Consider the following 15276-nt stretch of genomic DNA (forward strand, 5'->3'; position numbering starts at 1 on the left):
TTGAGACTAATATCAGAGTAAATAAAATGAAAAACTAGTTTTTAAACTGATGTCTGACATAAAGCAGCATAATTCTGAATTTTTACTAGGAAATTATTAAATATTAGGGCACATTGCTTTCTCTCATTGTCTATGAATGAATTAGGAGGAAATTCCTTTCAGGCACTTGGTACCTATTGTGTATTTTAATACTTCTTGTTTCTGTTATGTCTTCTATTATATTAATAAAAAAATTGACCCATAAAAAAAAAGAATAGCAGCAAGAGACGGGCGATGGTGGCGCACGCCTTTAATCCCAGCACTCGGGAGGCAGAGGCAGGTGGATCTCTGTGAGTTCGAGACCAGCCTGGTCTACAGAGCTGGTTCCAGGACTGGCTCCAAAGCCACAGAGAAACCCTGTCTCGGAAAAAAAAAAAAAAAGAACAGCTGCAAGAACTCAAGAGTTCAAAAGCCTGAGTCCTCGGGGGACAGAAGGGTAACCCAGATGCCTGAGGTCAGTACCTCCTTCCATAGCAGAGCAGAGGCAATGGGTGGTAGGAGGAGAAGGAAAAGAAAGTGATACCTAAGCATGAGCTCAAGTTCTCAAAAGAAGGGAAACAGGAGCAACAAGAACAGGAGGAGGATGGGATTCAAAAAGCTAAGCTCAAATACATTCTAGCTGGCCCAGTGGGCTCTCTGAAAGGCAGACTTGGCAGTGGCAATAGAACTGAGGTAAGTCCCACTAGCATAAAAAGGCACAGTGCTTACGCAAGCAGGAATGTTCTTTGCACAGTTGACTTGAAAACTAACTGTACTTTTTAAATATAATCAAATGTAGTTCTCTATTACTACATCTATGTATTATGTCAAGTGAAGGCAAGTGACAAAAAACGGGAGAAATACTTGCGAAGTATATTATCTGAGAAGGAATTGCTATCTAGAATAAAGAAATTCTCAAACTAAACAATTAAAGAGAAGAAAAGGAAAAGCAGCCCAATTTAAGAATAGTCAAAGAACTGGCCACAGTAGAACATGCCTATAATCCAAGCACTTGGTAAGTGAAGCCCAGAGAGCAAGAATTCAAGATCAGCTGGCAAAATGGCTCAGAAGACAAAGGTGCTTGCCACCAAGCCTAACACCCAAGTTCAATCCCTAAGTTCCATATAATAGTAGAAAATTCAACTCCCCACAGACAGACAGACACACACACACACACACACACATGTAAGGATAAATAATTTCAAAAAGATTTAAAAGTCAGTCTTAGCTGCATACTAGATTTAAGGCTAACTTAGATTACATGACACCGTGTTTTAAAGTTTAAGATTAAAAATGAAACTAAAACTGATGAACATGGAATCTCCTCAAGTACACATAAATGGCTAACAAACATACAAAAGGATACTCATCGTCACTAGGCATCAGGGAAATACCAATCAAAACCACAGTAAGGCTTTTATCATGGAGCCTCTTAGGTGATCGACTGGCTGTGACAAGATAAAGTTGAATATTTCCTTCCCAGCCCCCAATGTCAGAAACTCATCAAATCCAAACTTCATACTCTATGAGAAGTGCAGAGTCACAGAGGTAGCTGCTAATGCTCTAGGAGAAGAGAGAACGGGTTATATGGTCCAAATCAGTGGTGGGAAAGACAAACAAGGTGCCTTGTGAAGCCAAGTGTCTGCTGTTGAGTAAGAACTAGAGAGAGGAAGCACAAGTCTGTTCACAGATGCGTTGTGGATGCCAATCTGAGTACTCTCCATTTGGTTATTTGAGAGAGAGAGAGAGAATGTGAGTTGTGTTTCCTGGACTGACAAATTCTACTATGCCTGGTAGGTGGGGTAACAAATGATCAAACCCTGATTCTCAAACACACAAAGCAGTAAGATACCAGGCCACATTCATGCACAGGCTGGCTGGAAGCAAACATCAGGAAGTACTGTACTGGTGAGCACGTGGAGAAAGCAAGAGCACCAGCCACTGCTGCTAAGACTGTAAAGTCAGTTCCCTCGGAACTGGCAGAGCACAGTAAGAGCAGGGCAGCAGTTCCTCCAACAGTTAAACAGCTGTCACTATTCCCCAGCAATTCCGCTTCTAAGTCTCTAGTTAAAAAGCACATTTCAGCCGGGCGATGGTGGCGCACGCCTTTAATCCCAGCACTCGGGAGGCAGAGGCAGGCGGATCTCTGTGAGTTCGAGACCAGCCTGGTCTACAGAGCTAGTTCCAGGACAGGCTCCAAAGCCACAGNAAAAAAAAAAAAAAAAGCACATTCAGAACAGATACAAATGTTAACAGTAGCCTTATTCCCAATAGCCACAATAAATTTTTAAAAGTAGTCAAGTGTCCATCAGCAAGTGAATGGACAAATAAAATGCATAGTATAGATATGCAACATTTCTTCAACCAGTAAGGTATTGATGCACTGCAATACAAATGACCCTTAACACATTACACAAAGCATGTTTTCCATTACTATAAGAAACTACCTCACCGGGCGGTGGTGGCACACACCTTTAATCCCAGCACTTGGGAGGCAAAGGCAGGCCAGCCTGGTCTACAAGAGAGCTAGTTCCAGGATAGGCTCCAAAGCTACAGAGAAACCCTGTCTCAAAAAAACCAAAAAAAAAAAAAAAAAAGGAAACTACCTCAACAACTAGGGGCAATTTCAGGAGTTAAGTCCTTCCTGAGGTGTCCCCATTGGTCTCAGACCTGTGGGTAGAGCCATCAGGGTGAAAGGGCACAGTGAAGGCAAACTGCTTACCTCACACACAGACTTCATGAAACAAAAACAGGGAGGAAAGGCCAGGAACAAGAATCCCAGTAACCTTAATCAGGTTCCTACTTTCCACCCCTCCCCAAATTGTCAGCAATATATAAACGCATCAATGCGTTGTTAATCCACTGATTACAACAAAGTCAAACAACTCACAACTACTAGATTTGCCAAACAAGGGCCATGCCTTCAACACGAGACCTTTAGAAGGGTACTCATATCCAAACAGTAACACAGAATGAATAAAGTGAACACATATGAAGACTAAAGGGGCAAACCTATTAGGACAGACACTGGGAAGTAGGACAGGGCTAATGTGTTTAAAATTACTTCCTAAGCAATGGAAAATGCTTTAAAGTGGCATGTAGAAATGACGGTGCACACTGTGAAACCTCCCTGGAAGAAACACACCAATGAAAGTGAAAGCGATGTCACCGATGGACCAGAACCAGGAAAGCTCATGGAAGGCCTCAGTCTCAGGTCCAGGTCACATTTTTATTTCATGTTTAATACCACAAGGTGGAGTGAGCAAACAGGTGAAATTTTACAGAAGCTTATGTGGCAGTCAGCAAGCTGTTAAGGGCCATGGCCCATTGTTATGGGTAGCAAATGAAGTCATGATTGGCAGAACAGGCAGTGCTCTAAGTAAATCACTTTTTTGTAAATACTCCACACACCTCTAAATACACTATACTCCAATAGACTGTACTCATTAAAAAGATTCAAATAGTACATTTCAGCAACGCTGTTTTTCTGGGGGGTTTTGTTGGTTTTAAGGAAGAAAAATAACTCCCTAAAACTGAACTCAAGTTTCAGCATCCTTATGATTTGTCTGATCAAAGGATGAAGAAGAATGGTGTTTTTAGTAACTGCTGCATCCTGCATGGCTTGGTTCTGGACATGATTAGGAGCAACAAGGGGATTAAGAACAGACACACATACAGAAAAGCCCATGACTGGTGGGTTATGTACACTCTGATGGAATGGCATGGACTACACACAACTGGGAATCTCAGAATTTTTATTATTTTATTTATATTATTAGCACAGAGAAAGCAGTTAAATATTCTCAGGAGGAAGTCTGTAGAGGCCAGAAGTCGCAGGCTACACACACACACACACACACACACACACACACACACACACGAAACTAAGCTGCTAGTTTTTACACAAACTGTCGACATTCACCCTAAGACATGTTTTGTCATCCCTGAGGCGTGGTTTACCACAAGCATATCACTAATCCACGTTCATTCCGGACTGCACCACTCTTCACGTGTTCTTTACAGGTTCACTCAGGCTTTCCTGGCTTCTCCCACAGGTTATCTGGAAATCTCTTAGGTATCAGGGTCCCAGAGCTACTGCTCAATCTTCCTAGTCTTACCTAATATATGGTGGTAGTCTGAGATTTATGCTGGCTCGAATGAGAATGACCCCGTATGTTCGCTCATCAGTTTGAATATTTGGTCCCCAGCTGGTGGAATTGTTTGGAAAAGAAATTAGGAGGCGTGGCCTTGTTGGAGGAGGTCTGTCATTGAGGGTGGGCTTCAAAGCAGTCCTAATATTCCCTGTATGCCCTCTCTGCTTCTAACTTGCAGATTAAGATACAAGTTTTCTGTTGTTGCAGCTGGCAAGCCTTTGTTCCACCATCATAGGCTAACCCTCTGAAACTTTAAGTCCCAAACTAAACATTTGGTGTGGTATTTTGTCAGAAACAGAAATGGAGCACAGAGGTTGATACTAGGGAGTGGACTGATGCTGTGACAAGCTTAGTCATGACAGGTTTTTAGATAAATGGGCAAGATTTGGGATTGGGACAGGAGAATGCTTGATCACTCTAAGCAGGCCTTCCTAACAGGCGGTTGGGAAGACAATGCTGCTAAGAGAAGTGTAGGCCATGAAGACCCAGCTTGTGAGGTTCCAGAGGAAGATCAATAGAAGCAACGAGGCTAGAAACAATTCTTGATAAACTGGCAAAGAATGTGGCTTTCTACCCTTGTTCTAAGAACCTGCCTGAGGCTAAATTGTAAAGTAATGGATTAATTTCCTTAGCAGAGATTTCAAGACAACCTAAGAGTGACTCTATCTCGTGGTTATTAGTAACCACTAAAGCAGGTCCATAATGGAAAAGAGCACACAGGGAAAAGAAATAAGAAAATGTACAGTCCGAAGTGAAAAGAACACATTAGGAAATAAAATGCAAACCTTCCCATTGGTAAATAGGAAAGGCCTGGGGAGTTTTTTGTCCCTAAAAAGTGATAACAAAGGAAAGCCTCTGAAAATCCAGGGCCAGGCCCCCAAAGCAGGCCGGTAGTCTCCTGGCAGTGCTGTCCATATTGCTCTGACTCGACAGTGATGAGGAATACTGAGGAAAAGGACTGTGGGAATCTTCCTCTGGGGTTAAGAAGAGCCTCTGAAGCCAGGTGTGGCAGAGGAGCCCCCGAAAGGCCATTGTGTGACGCTGTGAAAATGAAGCCTAGACTTGTTAGAGACCTTTCCAAGGGAAGATGCCAGAACCATGGGATGTCTCCCAAGGGAACTGCAGACAGTGGAACAGACACAGGAGAGAGAGTGTGTTGCCGACAGCAAAGCTGGAAGGGCAGAGTCATCTAAGCACCCTAACACTATACAGGGAGCTACGAGATCTGGAGTTTGCCCAGCTGGTTTTAAGTCTTGCTTTGGTCCAGTTCTTCCTCACTGGTATGTACATTCGGTGTCATTGTATGCTGAAGTATTCATTTGCTTTTTGATTTTATATGGGGCTACAATTAGAAGATTGACTTGAGTTTAAGACTTTGGACTTTTAAACTGTGTTGAGACTATAAAAGATTATGAAACTTTTTAAGTGGAATTAAATGCATTTTGCATTTTAATGGAGTTACAAGCTTATAGGGACAGGAAGTGGAATAGGGCAGTTTAAGTGAGAATGATCCCCAAAGGCACATATGAATACTTGGTCCCCAGTTGGTGGAACTGTTTGGAATTAGGTATGACCTTGATGGAGGAAATTTATGGCTGGGAAAGTGCCTGAGTCTTAAGATTCACACCGTGCCCACTGTGCTTGTCCTGCCCAAGGCTGTCTCTCACAAGACACTAGCTCTCAGCTACAGGTCTAGCGCTACACCTGACTATCTGGTGTCGTGGTGGTCACAAGCTCTAATCCCCTGAAACCATAAGCCCCAAAGAAACTCTTTCTCCTACAAGTTGCCTTTGCCATGGTTGCAAGAACACAGTAACTAAGACACCGGTCTTGTCTAAAGGCCTATTTGGGAAAATGGGTAAGTTTGGGGGTGGGGAGAATATAGCTCAGCAGAGCATTTCCCTAGCACTCACAAGTATTTGGGTTCAATCCCCAGCAGCACACCCACACACCAAAAAGGGCCACTTTACGAGTAATAGATAGGATAAAGAAAGGTTTAAGACTTAACAAATCAGACTAGGCCTAGACCCACTATAAAGATGACTTTATCTTTTTAGAGGCAGAGGCAGGCGGATCTCTGTGAGTTCGAGGCCAGCCTGGTCTACAAGAGCTAGTTCCAGGGCAGGCTCCAAAGCCACAGAGAAACCCTGTCTCGAAAAACCAAAAAAAAAAAAAAAAAAAAAAAAAAAAAGATGACTCTGTATCAACCATTCACAGCATTACCAATGCTTCTTTTCCCTCCTTCCCTCAAAATAACTTCAAAAAGAAAATAATTTATAGCCATCCTTATGAAAACAATTACATTTGTACTGTGCTGAAATGCCAAATTTACAAAAAATCTTACAAAAAAATCTGTTAATGTGAAACAATATTTAGACACTATGAACAGTTTTCCTTTTCAGTTAGGTTTTATGTGCACAAGCATTTTGCTTAAACATATGCCTAGTACCTGTGGAGGTCAAAAAAGACATGGGATTACCTAGAAAAGAGTCACTGATGATTATAAGCTAGTACATGAGTGCTGGGAACCAAACCTGGGTCCTCTTTAACAACAAGCAAGTGCTCTTAACCACTGAGCCAACTAATCTGCTATTTTTTAAAAATTTTAAATTAAATACATCATTTCATCCCATAAAGGATGACACTTTTAATAATATGCAATGTCTTTAACCTATATCATAATAAAAATCTTTATCTTCATGAAATAACAACATCACTAGTTTTCCATCCATCCCCCCCCCATGTTTTTAGTTGGACTCTTTTGCCTAGTCTGAACAGAAACTATGTAGCACAGGCTGTCCTCAAATTTACAGTAATTCTCTTGCTTCAAGTGCAGGACTCCAGGCATTAGTCATCACACCTGGTTTCGCATCACTATGCACAAATAAACCAGAGTGGTACTAAAACGATGAAAGAATCTGTGCTCAAGAGACTATTAACAAAATGATGTCAATAAAAGAGCTACTAACAAAGTTTATGTATTACTCATCCTATATTCCATAACTCAAGTTTGGCCTTATGGCTGGGTTATTCATCTAAATAATGTCAACAAAGTCATTTCATGCCTAGAGTTCTACTGCTCATCTACAAAATAAATGGCTCAGAAGATAGCGGAGTCATAATGTACTGTCTATTACAACTATTATTCAACATGTGGAAGACCTTAAGGTCCAGATTTCTCTTCTGTAGCCTGAAGCTTTGTAAGGTTCCAACTTAAACTGCAAATGTCTTTATTCTCAGACAAAAGAAGTACAACTCTGTAAACAATACACTACTCCCAAACCTGGTCGGACAGCCTATCTTCCATCATTCAGACTCACTCTACATCAGTTCTCAAGCAATGAATCTTATTATTCAGTCAACACGTTTTCTATCTACTTTGAAGTTTTATGTTAAAGAGTTCCCAAATTAATTACTAAGTGAATGTTTTCACAGTTAGGTAACTTGGTATGAATGGTTCTCATTTGCATAAATTTCCATTAGCACAGTGTAAATAACACTGACCCCCAACTACTCCAAACTTCCTCCACCATACTATGCTATCATTACATCAAGGACATGGTGTGTATATGTGGAGGCCAGAGGTCAACATCAAATGTCTTCCTCAACATCTTCTTCACTCTTTGAGATAGTTTTTCCCATGAAACTTGAAGTTTACTGATTAGTTAAAGTAGCTGGACAATAAGCTCTAGAAATCCACCTGTCTGGCCCACACCACCCCAAACACTGGGTTACAGATGAACACTACCTGCACCCTCCAACTGTATGTGGGTTCTGGAGTTCGTAACTAAGGTCCCCATGCTTCCCCCTAAGACACCACACTGATTGAGATTCTTCCCAGTCCTTTGTTTTGGTTTATAAGACAGGGAGGGGTTCATGTACCCAATGATGCATGCACGTATACACATACACACGCAAAACAAACAAACAATGATGTAGCCAAGTGTATGAGCAGTCTCCACCTCCAGCCAAGGATGGATGACCTTAAGATTCTGATTCTCCGGCCTCCGTCTTCCAAAATACTTCATCCGGGGCTAGAGAGATGGCTTGGAGGTTGAGAGCACTGGCTCTTCCAGAGATCCTGAGTTCAATTCCCAGCACCCACATGGTGGCTCACAACCATCTGTAATGAGAGATCTGGTGCCCTCTTCTGGAATGTGAGCATACAAGGAGGCAGAATGTTGTATACATAATAAATCTTTAAAAAAAAATTTTCATCCACATAAATGGAACAATTAGTTATAAGAAAAGAATGATTTCAAATGGTTTTGGTGCTACCAGCCTGTAACCTCAGCTACTCAGAAGGTTTAGACGGAAGAATCACAAGCTCAAGGACTGTTTATTAGACAACTAAGCAGCAGTACCCTGTATCAAATGAAAAAAAAAATCAAAATAGGGCTGGGAATAGAGCACAACCCCTAGATTCAATCCCAGTACCAACAAAATCCAAAGGACAATGCCATAGTACTGAAAACCTCCATACAGCAATCTCTGACACAGTTAAAAACACTGAGGAGACAAAGGGTAAAATACTGCTAGGTAATAAAATTTACAAGTATTCACCTATTCACCAAATCTTGAGAAAGAAGCTCCTTGTTCTGTATCCAAACTTATGTAATTCGAAGAAAAGAGTGGTATTCAAACTACATTTGGCAAGTGTTTCATCAGAAAATGAAAACTGTAATGTCTTTAATATATGTCTAAGTTAAGCTATTAATTTTACTGCTATCCTCACATTTGTAGTTAACCAGAGTTTTTAATGTCTTAAAGATTTCAGAATATCCTTTTCACTTAACTAATTGTTACAAACAAATCTCACTGCCATTTTACTTCCCCAAACCACTCTGTACAGAAAGGATTGTCTGTATGTTGGGGCTATATTATTTGATCACAGTATCAAGAGTTTATCAAGAATATATGTATATCAAGAACATCAAGAAAAATCTACTAAGCCAGTAGTCAAAGTTTCAGGATGGAAATACATAGAGTTCAACTCTTCCATCACACAGTTCTGAGGCTCAAGTCATTTTCTCCCAGTACTACTTGTGAGCACTGGCATACACACATCAGGAAAACAAGACTTCGTGACTAAGTGGCACGGCTAAAGAGCACAGAGGTCTAGAGCAGTAAGAAAATCAGAATACTGCCACATCAGTCTTTCAGTATACACACCTCTGACCACTTCTGAGAAGAATATTTTTCTTTGTTTCCTTTCCTTACACAGACCTACACAAAGGTAAAATTTCATTTTTACCCCTAAGTCTCCCATACATCTTCATTCAAAAAAACTACAGTACCATCACAATACTAACACAATCTAAGGAATTGCTTTTAATATTTCATGTTACTATGTAATGTGATAGCTAAATTGGGTACTTAATACCAAAAGGCGACTTAGTCTAAAAACTGGGAATATGGTATGGGCTTACAACATGTTGATATACTGGATCATTAATTTTGACAAATGTGTTACACTAAGCAATCAAAGGGAGATATGCCCACCTCACTATCATCACAATTTTTTTGTAAATCTAAAAACTACTACAGCAGTGTATTTGGGTTTTGTTTCCTTTTGAGGCGGACTTTACTATCTAGCTCAAGCTAATGAATTCATTATGCAGGCCAGGCGCATCAGGAACTCACAATCCTACATCAGTGCTGGGACTATAGGTAGAAACACCACCACAGAGCACACAGAAATTTCTTTTACACAGTAAATTACAGTAACTGAATCAAATGAATTTTACAGATACTAAATATTAATAAACATCCTTTCCCTTGAAGTAATGTTTAAGCTAAGTTTTATGAACTCCTCCTGGCGCACAGGGAAAGGAATGGGGAAACTGCAGACCCACTTCCATATGAGAAGTGAGTGTGTAAAAGATGGATTCATCTAGGGAGGAATAGACGAAAGTCATTATCTAGACTAAAACAGAATAAAGGTCATCCTTTGACGAATACTCCAGGTACTCATGAAGAAGAGAGTACCAGTTATATATAAGCTTTTACTTCCTTGGTTTCAAAATCTTCTCAACAGAAATCCTCAGTCCAATTTGAATCATTTTCCTCCAAACTTTGTTTGGAAGAAGGCAAGCTTGGCTACATGAGACCCTGACTCAAAAATATAAATAAGTCCAATTTTCTAAAATGTATTTTAATTATACCAAAGCTTTCCCACTTCATTGGTCTAAAAGCAGTGAAAATGACAAACAGGATACAGGTATCAAATATGCAATAAAGACATGAATAATCGAAAGCTTATTTATAGTACACATTCAATTTCCAAGAACAAAACAGTTTAACACAAGGTTCTGTGCCATTCATAAATATAATTGCTGGTCTTTTCAAAATAATGAACATTCTTTGATAAGAGTAGTATTAACTGTGTTTCAATAAACAAATGCAATCACAGACATTTTTTTCATATACAATGCACCATTTTATTACTTAAATTTTGAAGTATTGAGCACAACTCTTAAAAAATCATGGTTCGGTTCATAAAAACATACATTTCTAATAAGGAGTAAAGAAATCTGAGTTAGAGCATTAAAATGTCACGTTAAAAATAATCCTTGGTCTAAGTCAGCTCTGGCCAGAAGACTGATTTACTTCCCCGAGGTAAAACTGCTGAAGAATTTACTGTCTATGACACTTACACACAATGAAGGTAAGAGTTAATCACTGTGAAAAATGTATATACAGGTAATGTAACAATCCCAACAGCCTCTCAACCGCTTCCATTTCTACAACCTACATTCAACAAAAACCAGAAAATACAAATCTTATGAGCCATCATCTTTAAATGCTAAAACTCCACACTTATACCTGGTTTAACTTAACATTTTTAAGTCGTCAAATCTAAGCCCCATCAACACTTAAATTACAATTTCCTAAATGGGAAACCGAACATTGTAAATGGGAATCGAACCCTCAAGCTAAGCAGCAACTGCTCTGCAATTGGCATTCGTCTTGCGCAGGGTACTGTAGTTTTTCGCTTAAATAAAAAACAGAGCACACATTTTGCCGGCTAAGCGTAATCATCGCTCCCTCATTCAAACAGCGGCCGTCCTCCCTGTTAGTCCTGTCCTCCCGCACGTGTCTGGTGGGATCTCAGCCGAGACCCCCAGCGCCATCCAGGATGCCTCGCGGACGTGCAGGGACACCCGCCAGGCCGGGCCGCCCCGGCACAGCCCACCCCGGCGCGGCAGAGGCGGCGGCGGCCTGCTGAGTCGGGGCTCCCGCAGGGCGCCGCGGGCAGTGGGCGCGCAGGTTTGCCGTCCCCGTGGGCTCGGACACGCGGCCCGACCTCCCCGCCACCCGCCCTCCCCCGCCGCGTCCCGCGTGCCCCTCCGCACTGCGCATCCGCAGCCCCGCGCGGTCGACCGAACAGTCAGCAGCGACAGCGCGACGGACAGGGGCTAGGAACCGACCTGTGGAGACCGCCATCTTCTCCTGCTACCAGACGCAGCCGCTGCACGCAGGACGTCGCGCGTCACTTCCGTCAGCGCTCGGCTCTACGTCACAGAGGACACCCGCAAGTGGGGACGCTCCTGGGTTCCTTTGCACCCGGGCGGATTTTGCCTTTGCTGATTGCTGGGACACTTAATTCTACAATAAACGCCGAAGAAAAACCTCGGGAGGGGTTAGGAGACGAAGACAACCTTTCGCAAGAGCTTAAAAAGCCTTTTAAAAATCTGTGCGCTCTAATACTGTCTAATAATCAAGGGGGACTCCTCCAATGAATCTTTGTATTAAATATTGAAACAATGTCTAGACAAACGGTAGTAGTTACAGCACACCAAGCGTTTTATTAAGAACCAACATAAAATATGGGTATTAACTGTCTTGAAAAACAATATTCCAAAGAGTCGGAGTCACGCTAGTGCAGGCCCGCCATGTTACACTTGGGCTGTAGTGTTGCTCTGATGACATCATAACCAAAAGCAGCTTAAGGAACAACTTAGGAACTTTAGTTTATACGTTATAGTCATCAGTAAGGGAAGCCAGGGCAGAGACCCAAGGCAAGAGCTTAAATCAGAAAGAGATGGGGAAACACTGCTTAGAGCTTCCTTCCAAGCTTATGTTCACCTACCTCATTTACAGGCTCAGGCCCACTTACCTAAGGTTGGTACTACCTATACCGAGCTGGGACCTCCTACATCAACTAACAATTAAGGAACTGCCCCACAGGCTTGCCCACAGGCCCATCTGAATTAGGCAATCTTTAAACTGGGATTGCATCTCCCATTTGTGTTAGTTTGACAATCAACATTAGTCAACACGAGTTCACTCCTTGACAACTTGACAAACACATCACAGTTAAACCATAACTTTCCTTTCTTATCTGTCCTCCAAGATGCCATAAATCATAATATAAAATACAGTACAACTTTAAAAGTCTTTAAAAATTCCGTACTCTAAAAGTCTCTTTACAATATCCGAAGTTAGGTACAATAGATACCCCACATAGGCAAATAATATAGGCTACTCACAATGCTCTTGGTTACCCTTGACAACCTGACAGTAAACCCTATTGCTGAACATATCACTTGTTTATATAATTAAACAGGGAAAAATCCAGTTGGTGCTCAACTAGATGTTTCATGTCTATTAACTAGAATTTACAGTGGTATAAGGTACCAGAAAGGCTACCAGAAAATAAAGTTAACTATCAATCTCACCCAGTTATGAACACTGCAACTTACAATAATGATCTGCCTGCAATATATACCTGCTGCAGCAATACTGACAGAAATGTTATAGTAGTAACCAACCATCTTTTCCTTAATTAAAAAATTTTTGTCACGGGGCTGGAGAGATGGCTCAGCGGTTAAGAGCACTGTCTGCTCTTCCAAAGGTCCTGAGTTCAATTCCCAGCAACCACATGGTGGCTCACAACCATCTGTAATGAGGTCTGGTGCCCTCTTCTGGCCTGTAGGCATACATGTAGACAGAAATTGTATACATAATAAATAAATAAAAATATTTAAAAAAAAATTTTGTCAGGCAGGCAGTAGTGACTCATGCCTTTAATCCCAACACTCAGGAGGCAGAGGCAGGTGGATCTCTGTGGGTTCGAAACCAGCCTGGTCTACAGAAGGAGTTCCAAGACAGCCAGAGCTATGTGGAGAAACCCAGTCTCAAAAACAAACAAACAAACAAGCCGGGTGTGGGGCAAGATTTTAATCACATCACTTAGAGGACACAGACCAGCCTAGTTAACACAGTGAGTTCCTGGACAGCAATGCTGTACAGAGAAACCCTGTCTCAGAAAACAAAGCAATAAACAAACAAAAAATACAAACTAACAAAATAAAAGAAACACACACACACACAAAAATACCCTACAAAAACAGAAACTAAAATATACAAGCAAAAACTCAATAAAACAGAAAAAAAATCCCATACAAAGCAATATGAGACAAAAACTCTACAAAATCAACTTTTGGATTTGATTTGTGTTGCTTTGTTTTTGTTTTGTTTTGTTTTTTGAGACAGGGTTTCTCTGTAGCTTTGGATTTGTGTTGCCATACTACTTCTAGGCATGGGGTTTAACCCGAAGTGTGGTTAATATGCCCATTGAGACTCCACTGGAAAAAAGCAAATAGGTTTTTTAGAGCAGGTATCCGTTACAGGTAGCTTCTTGGTTAAGGGTGGGAGCCCATGCCCATTTTCCCCTCTCAGAGCTTGGATCTTTCCAGGCCATGAGTGTGTTACCACAGTCTCTGTGAGTTCATATGTGCATCGGTCCTGAGTGGTGTGGTGGTGTGAATGGAGAGATTGTACCCTTGAAACCATCCATCAACATTGGTTGATGCAATCACTCTGCATCTTATACATATATGCTTTTCCTCTATACATAAATGCCTGAGCCCCACGGGAAAAGACAAAAACAGGTGGCGGTATTTTTTCAAAGGATGCAGACAATCCTAACTAAATAGGTAGGCTTTATAGAATAAGGCAAAAACATAGGGAACTTCAAAGAATTTGTATTAACTTTTATATCAAGCTAATTAATAATTAATTATTGTGTTGCAGATATAGAATGTATAAGAAAAGCTGTGTACACATTCCACATTTTTCTTATTGTCAGTACCAGGAAATCAATGATACCCTAAGCCAGAATAATGCAGAGGAAAGAATGATATATGAGTTTATCAGAGTTTAAATTTTTAGTATTTTTCATATTGCCAGTTATTGGTAAAGTGCCTAGCTTAAAAATAACTTATTGTGTTAATTGTTGAAGATATATATGAATACATCAATCCAATGAATGAACAAATGATTAATATAAGTAGCAAACTAAGCTTGACCGACCATCAATCAGTCTTGTTCTTAAGCTGAAAGTGTATTGTCAGAGAATAACTCAAAGCAGTCTTGCTCATTCTGGTTTACTTACACATAAGGGAAACAAATCAACAGATGGATTTTATGCATTAAAGGTAAAATAAGATTTATCTAAGAGATTTATCTAAGAGAGATGAAAATGTTTAAAAATATGGACCCTTCACAAATTTGTGTGTCATCCTTGCTCGGGGGCCATGCTACTCTCTGTGTCATTCCAATTTTAGTATATGTGCCGCTGACCTGAGCACAAGACACTAGTTGTGAGTTGGGTCCAGAACAGGATAATGCTCTGTAACAAGTCCAGTCTACTATACAAGCTGTGCCACTTGGGCCATAAGATTCGGCAGAACTGATGGAACTTGAGGTATCTGTGACAGATAGGGACACTGTTTACAACATTTAAAAGAATCTGCATGTGAAACACAGCAGAGACCCATGGGAATTTGGAAAGACACATAGACTGCCATTTGTAGACATGAGACAGCTCTTACCCTTAGAGTAAACTGAGTACTTGACACCGGGCCAGTTCTTTTTGTTTGTTTGTTTGTTTTTGTTTTTGTTTTTTTGTTTTTCGAGACAGGGTTTCTCTGTGGCTTTGGAGCCTGTCCTGGAACTAGCTCTTGTAGACCAGGCTGGTCTCGAAACCAGGCCAGTTCTTATACAACCTGCACTTCCATCATGAGGTAGGCATTATCTGACCCATAATATCATACAATTGGATGTGCACAACAGTGATCCTTCATCGAATTGAAGGGGT

General features: G+C 40.9%; 1 protein-coding gene and 1 non-coding gene across 2 annotated transcripts in view; both read right to left on the reverse strand.

The window, feature by feature from the left end:
• The window catches only part of Ube2v2 (ubiquitin conjugating enzyme E2 V2), a 30281-nt gene extending 18620 nt beyond the window's left edge, over positions 1 to 11661 (reverse strand). Inside the window, exon 1 of the mRNA XM_050125160.1 lies at positions 11603 to 11661. Within this exon, the coding sequence (XP_049981117.1) occupies positions 11603 to 11618 (16 nt within the window). The 5' untranslated portion in view covers positions 11619 to 11661. The remainder of the gene's footprint in view (positions 1 to 11602) is intronic.
• Positions 11662 to 14663: 3002 nt separating this feature from the next.
• On the reverse strand, positions 14664 to 14767 carry LOC126490316 (U6 spliceosomal RNA). The gene has a single exon (XR_007589168.1). It is a non-coding gene; the product is annotated as a U6 spliceosomal RNA (small nuclear RNA).
• Positions 14768 to 15276: the final 509 nt, after the last annotated feature.

The sequence above is a fragment of the Alexandromys fortis genome, unplaced genomic scaffold (genome assembly GCF_014885135.2).
Source record: "Alexandromys fortis isolate MF-2015 unplaced genomic scaffold, M_Fortis_MF-2015_v1.1 scaffold_239, whole genome shotgun sequence".
In the NCBI taxonomy this organism is placed as follows: Eukaryota; Metazoa; Chordata; class Mammalia; order Rodentia; family Cricetidae; genus Alexandromys; species Alexandromys fortis.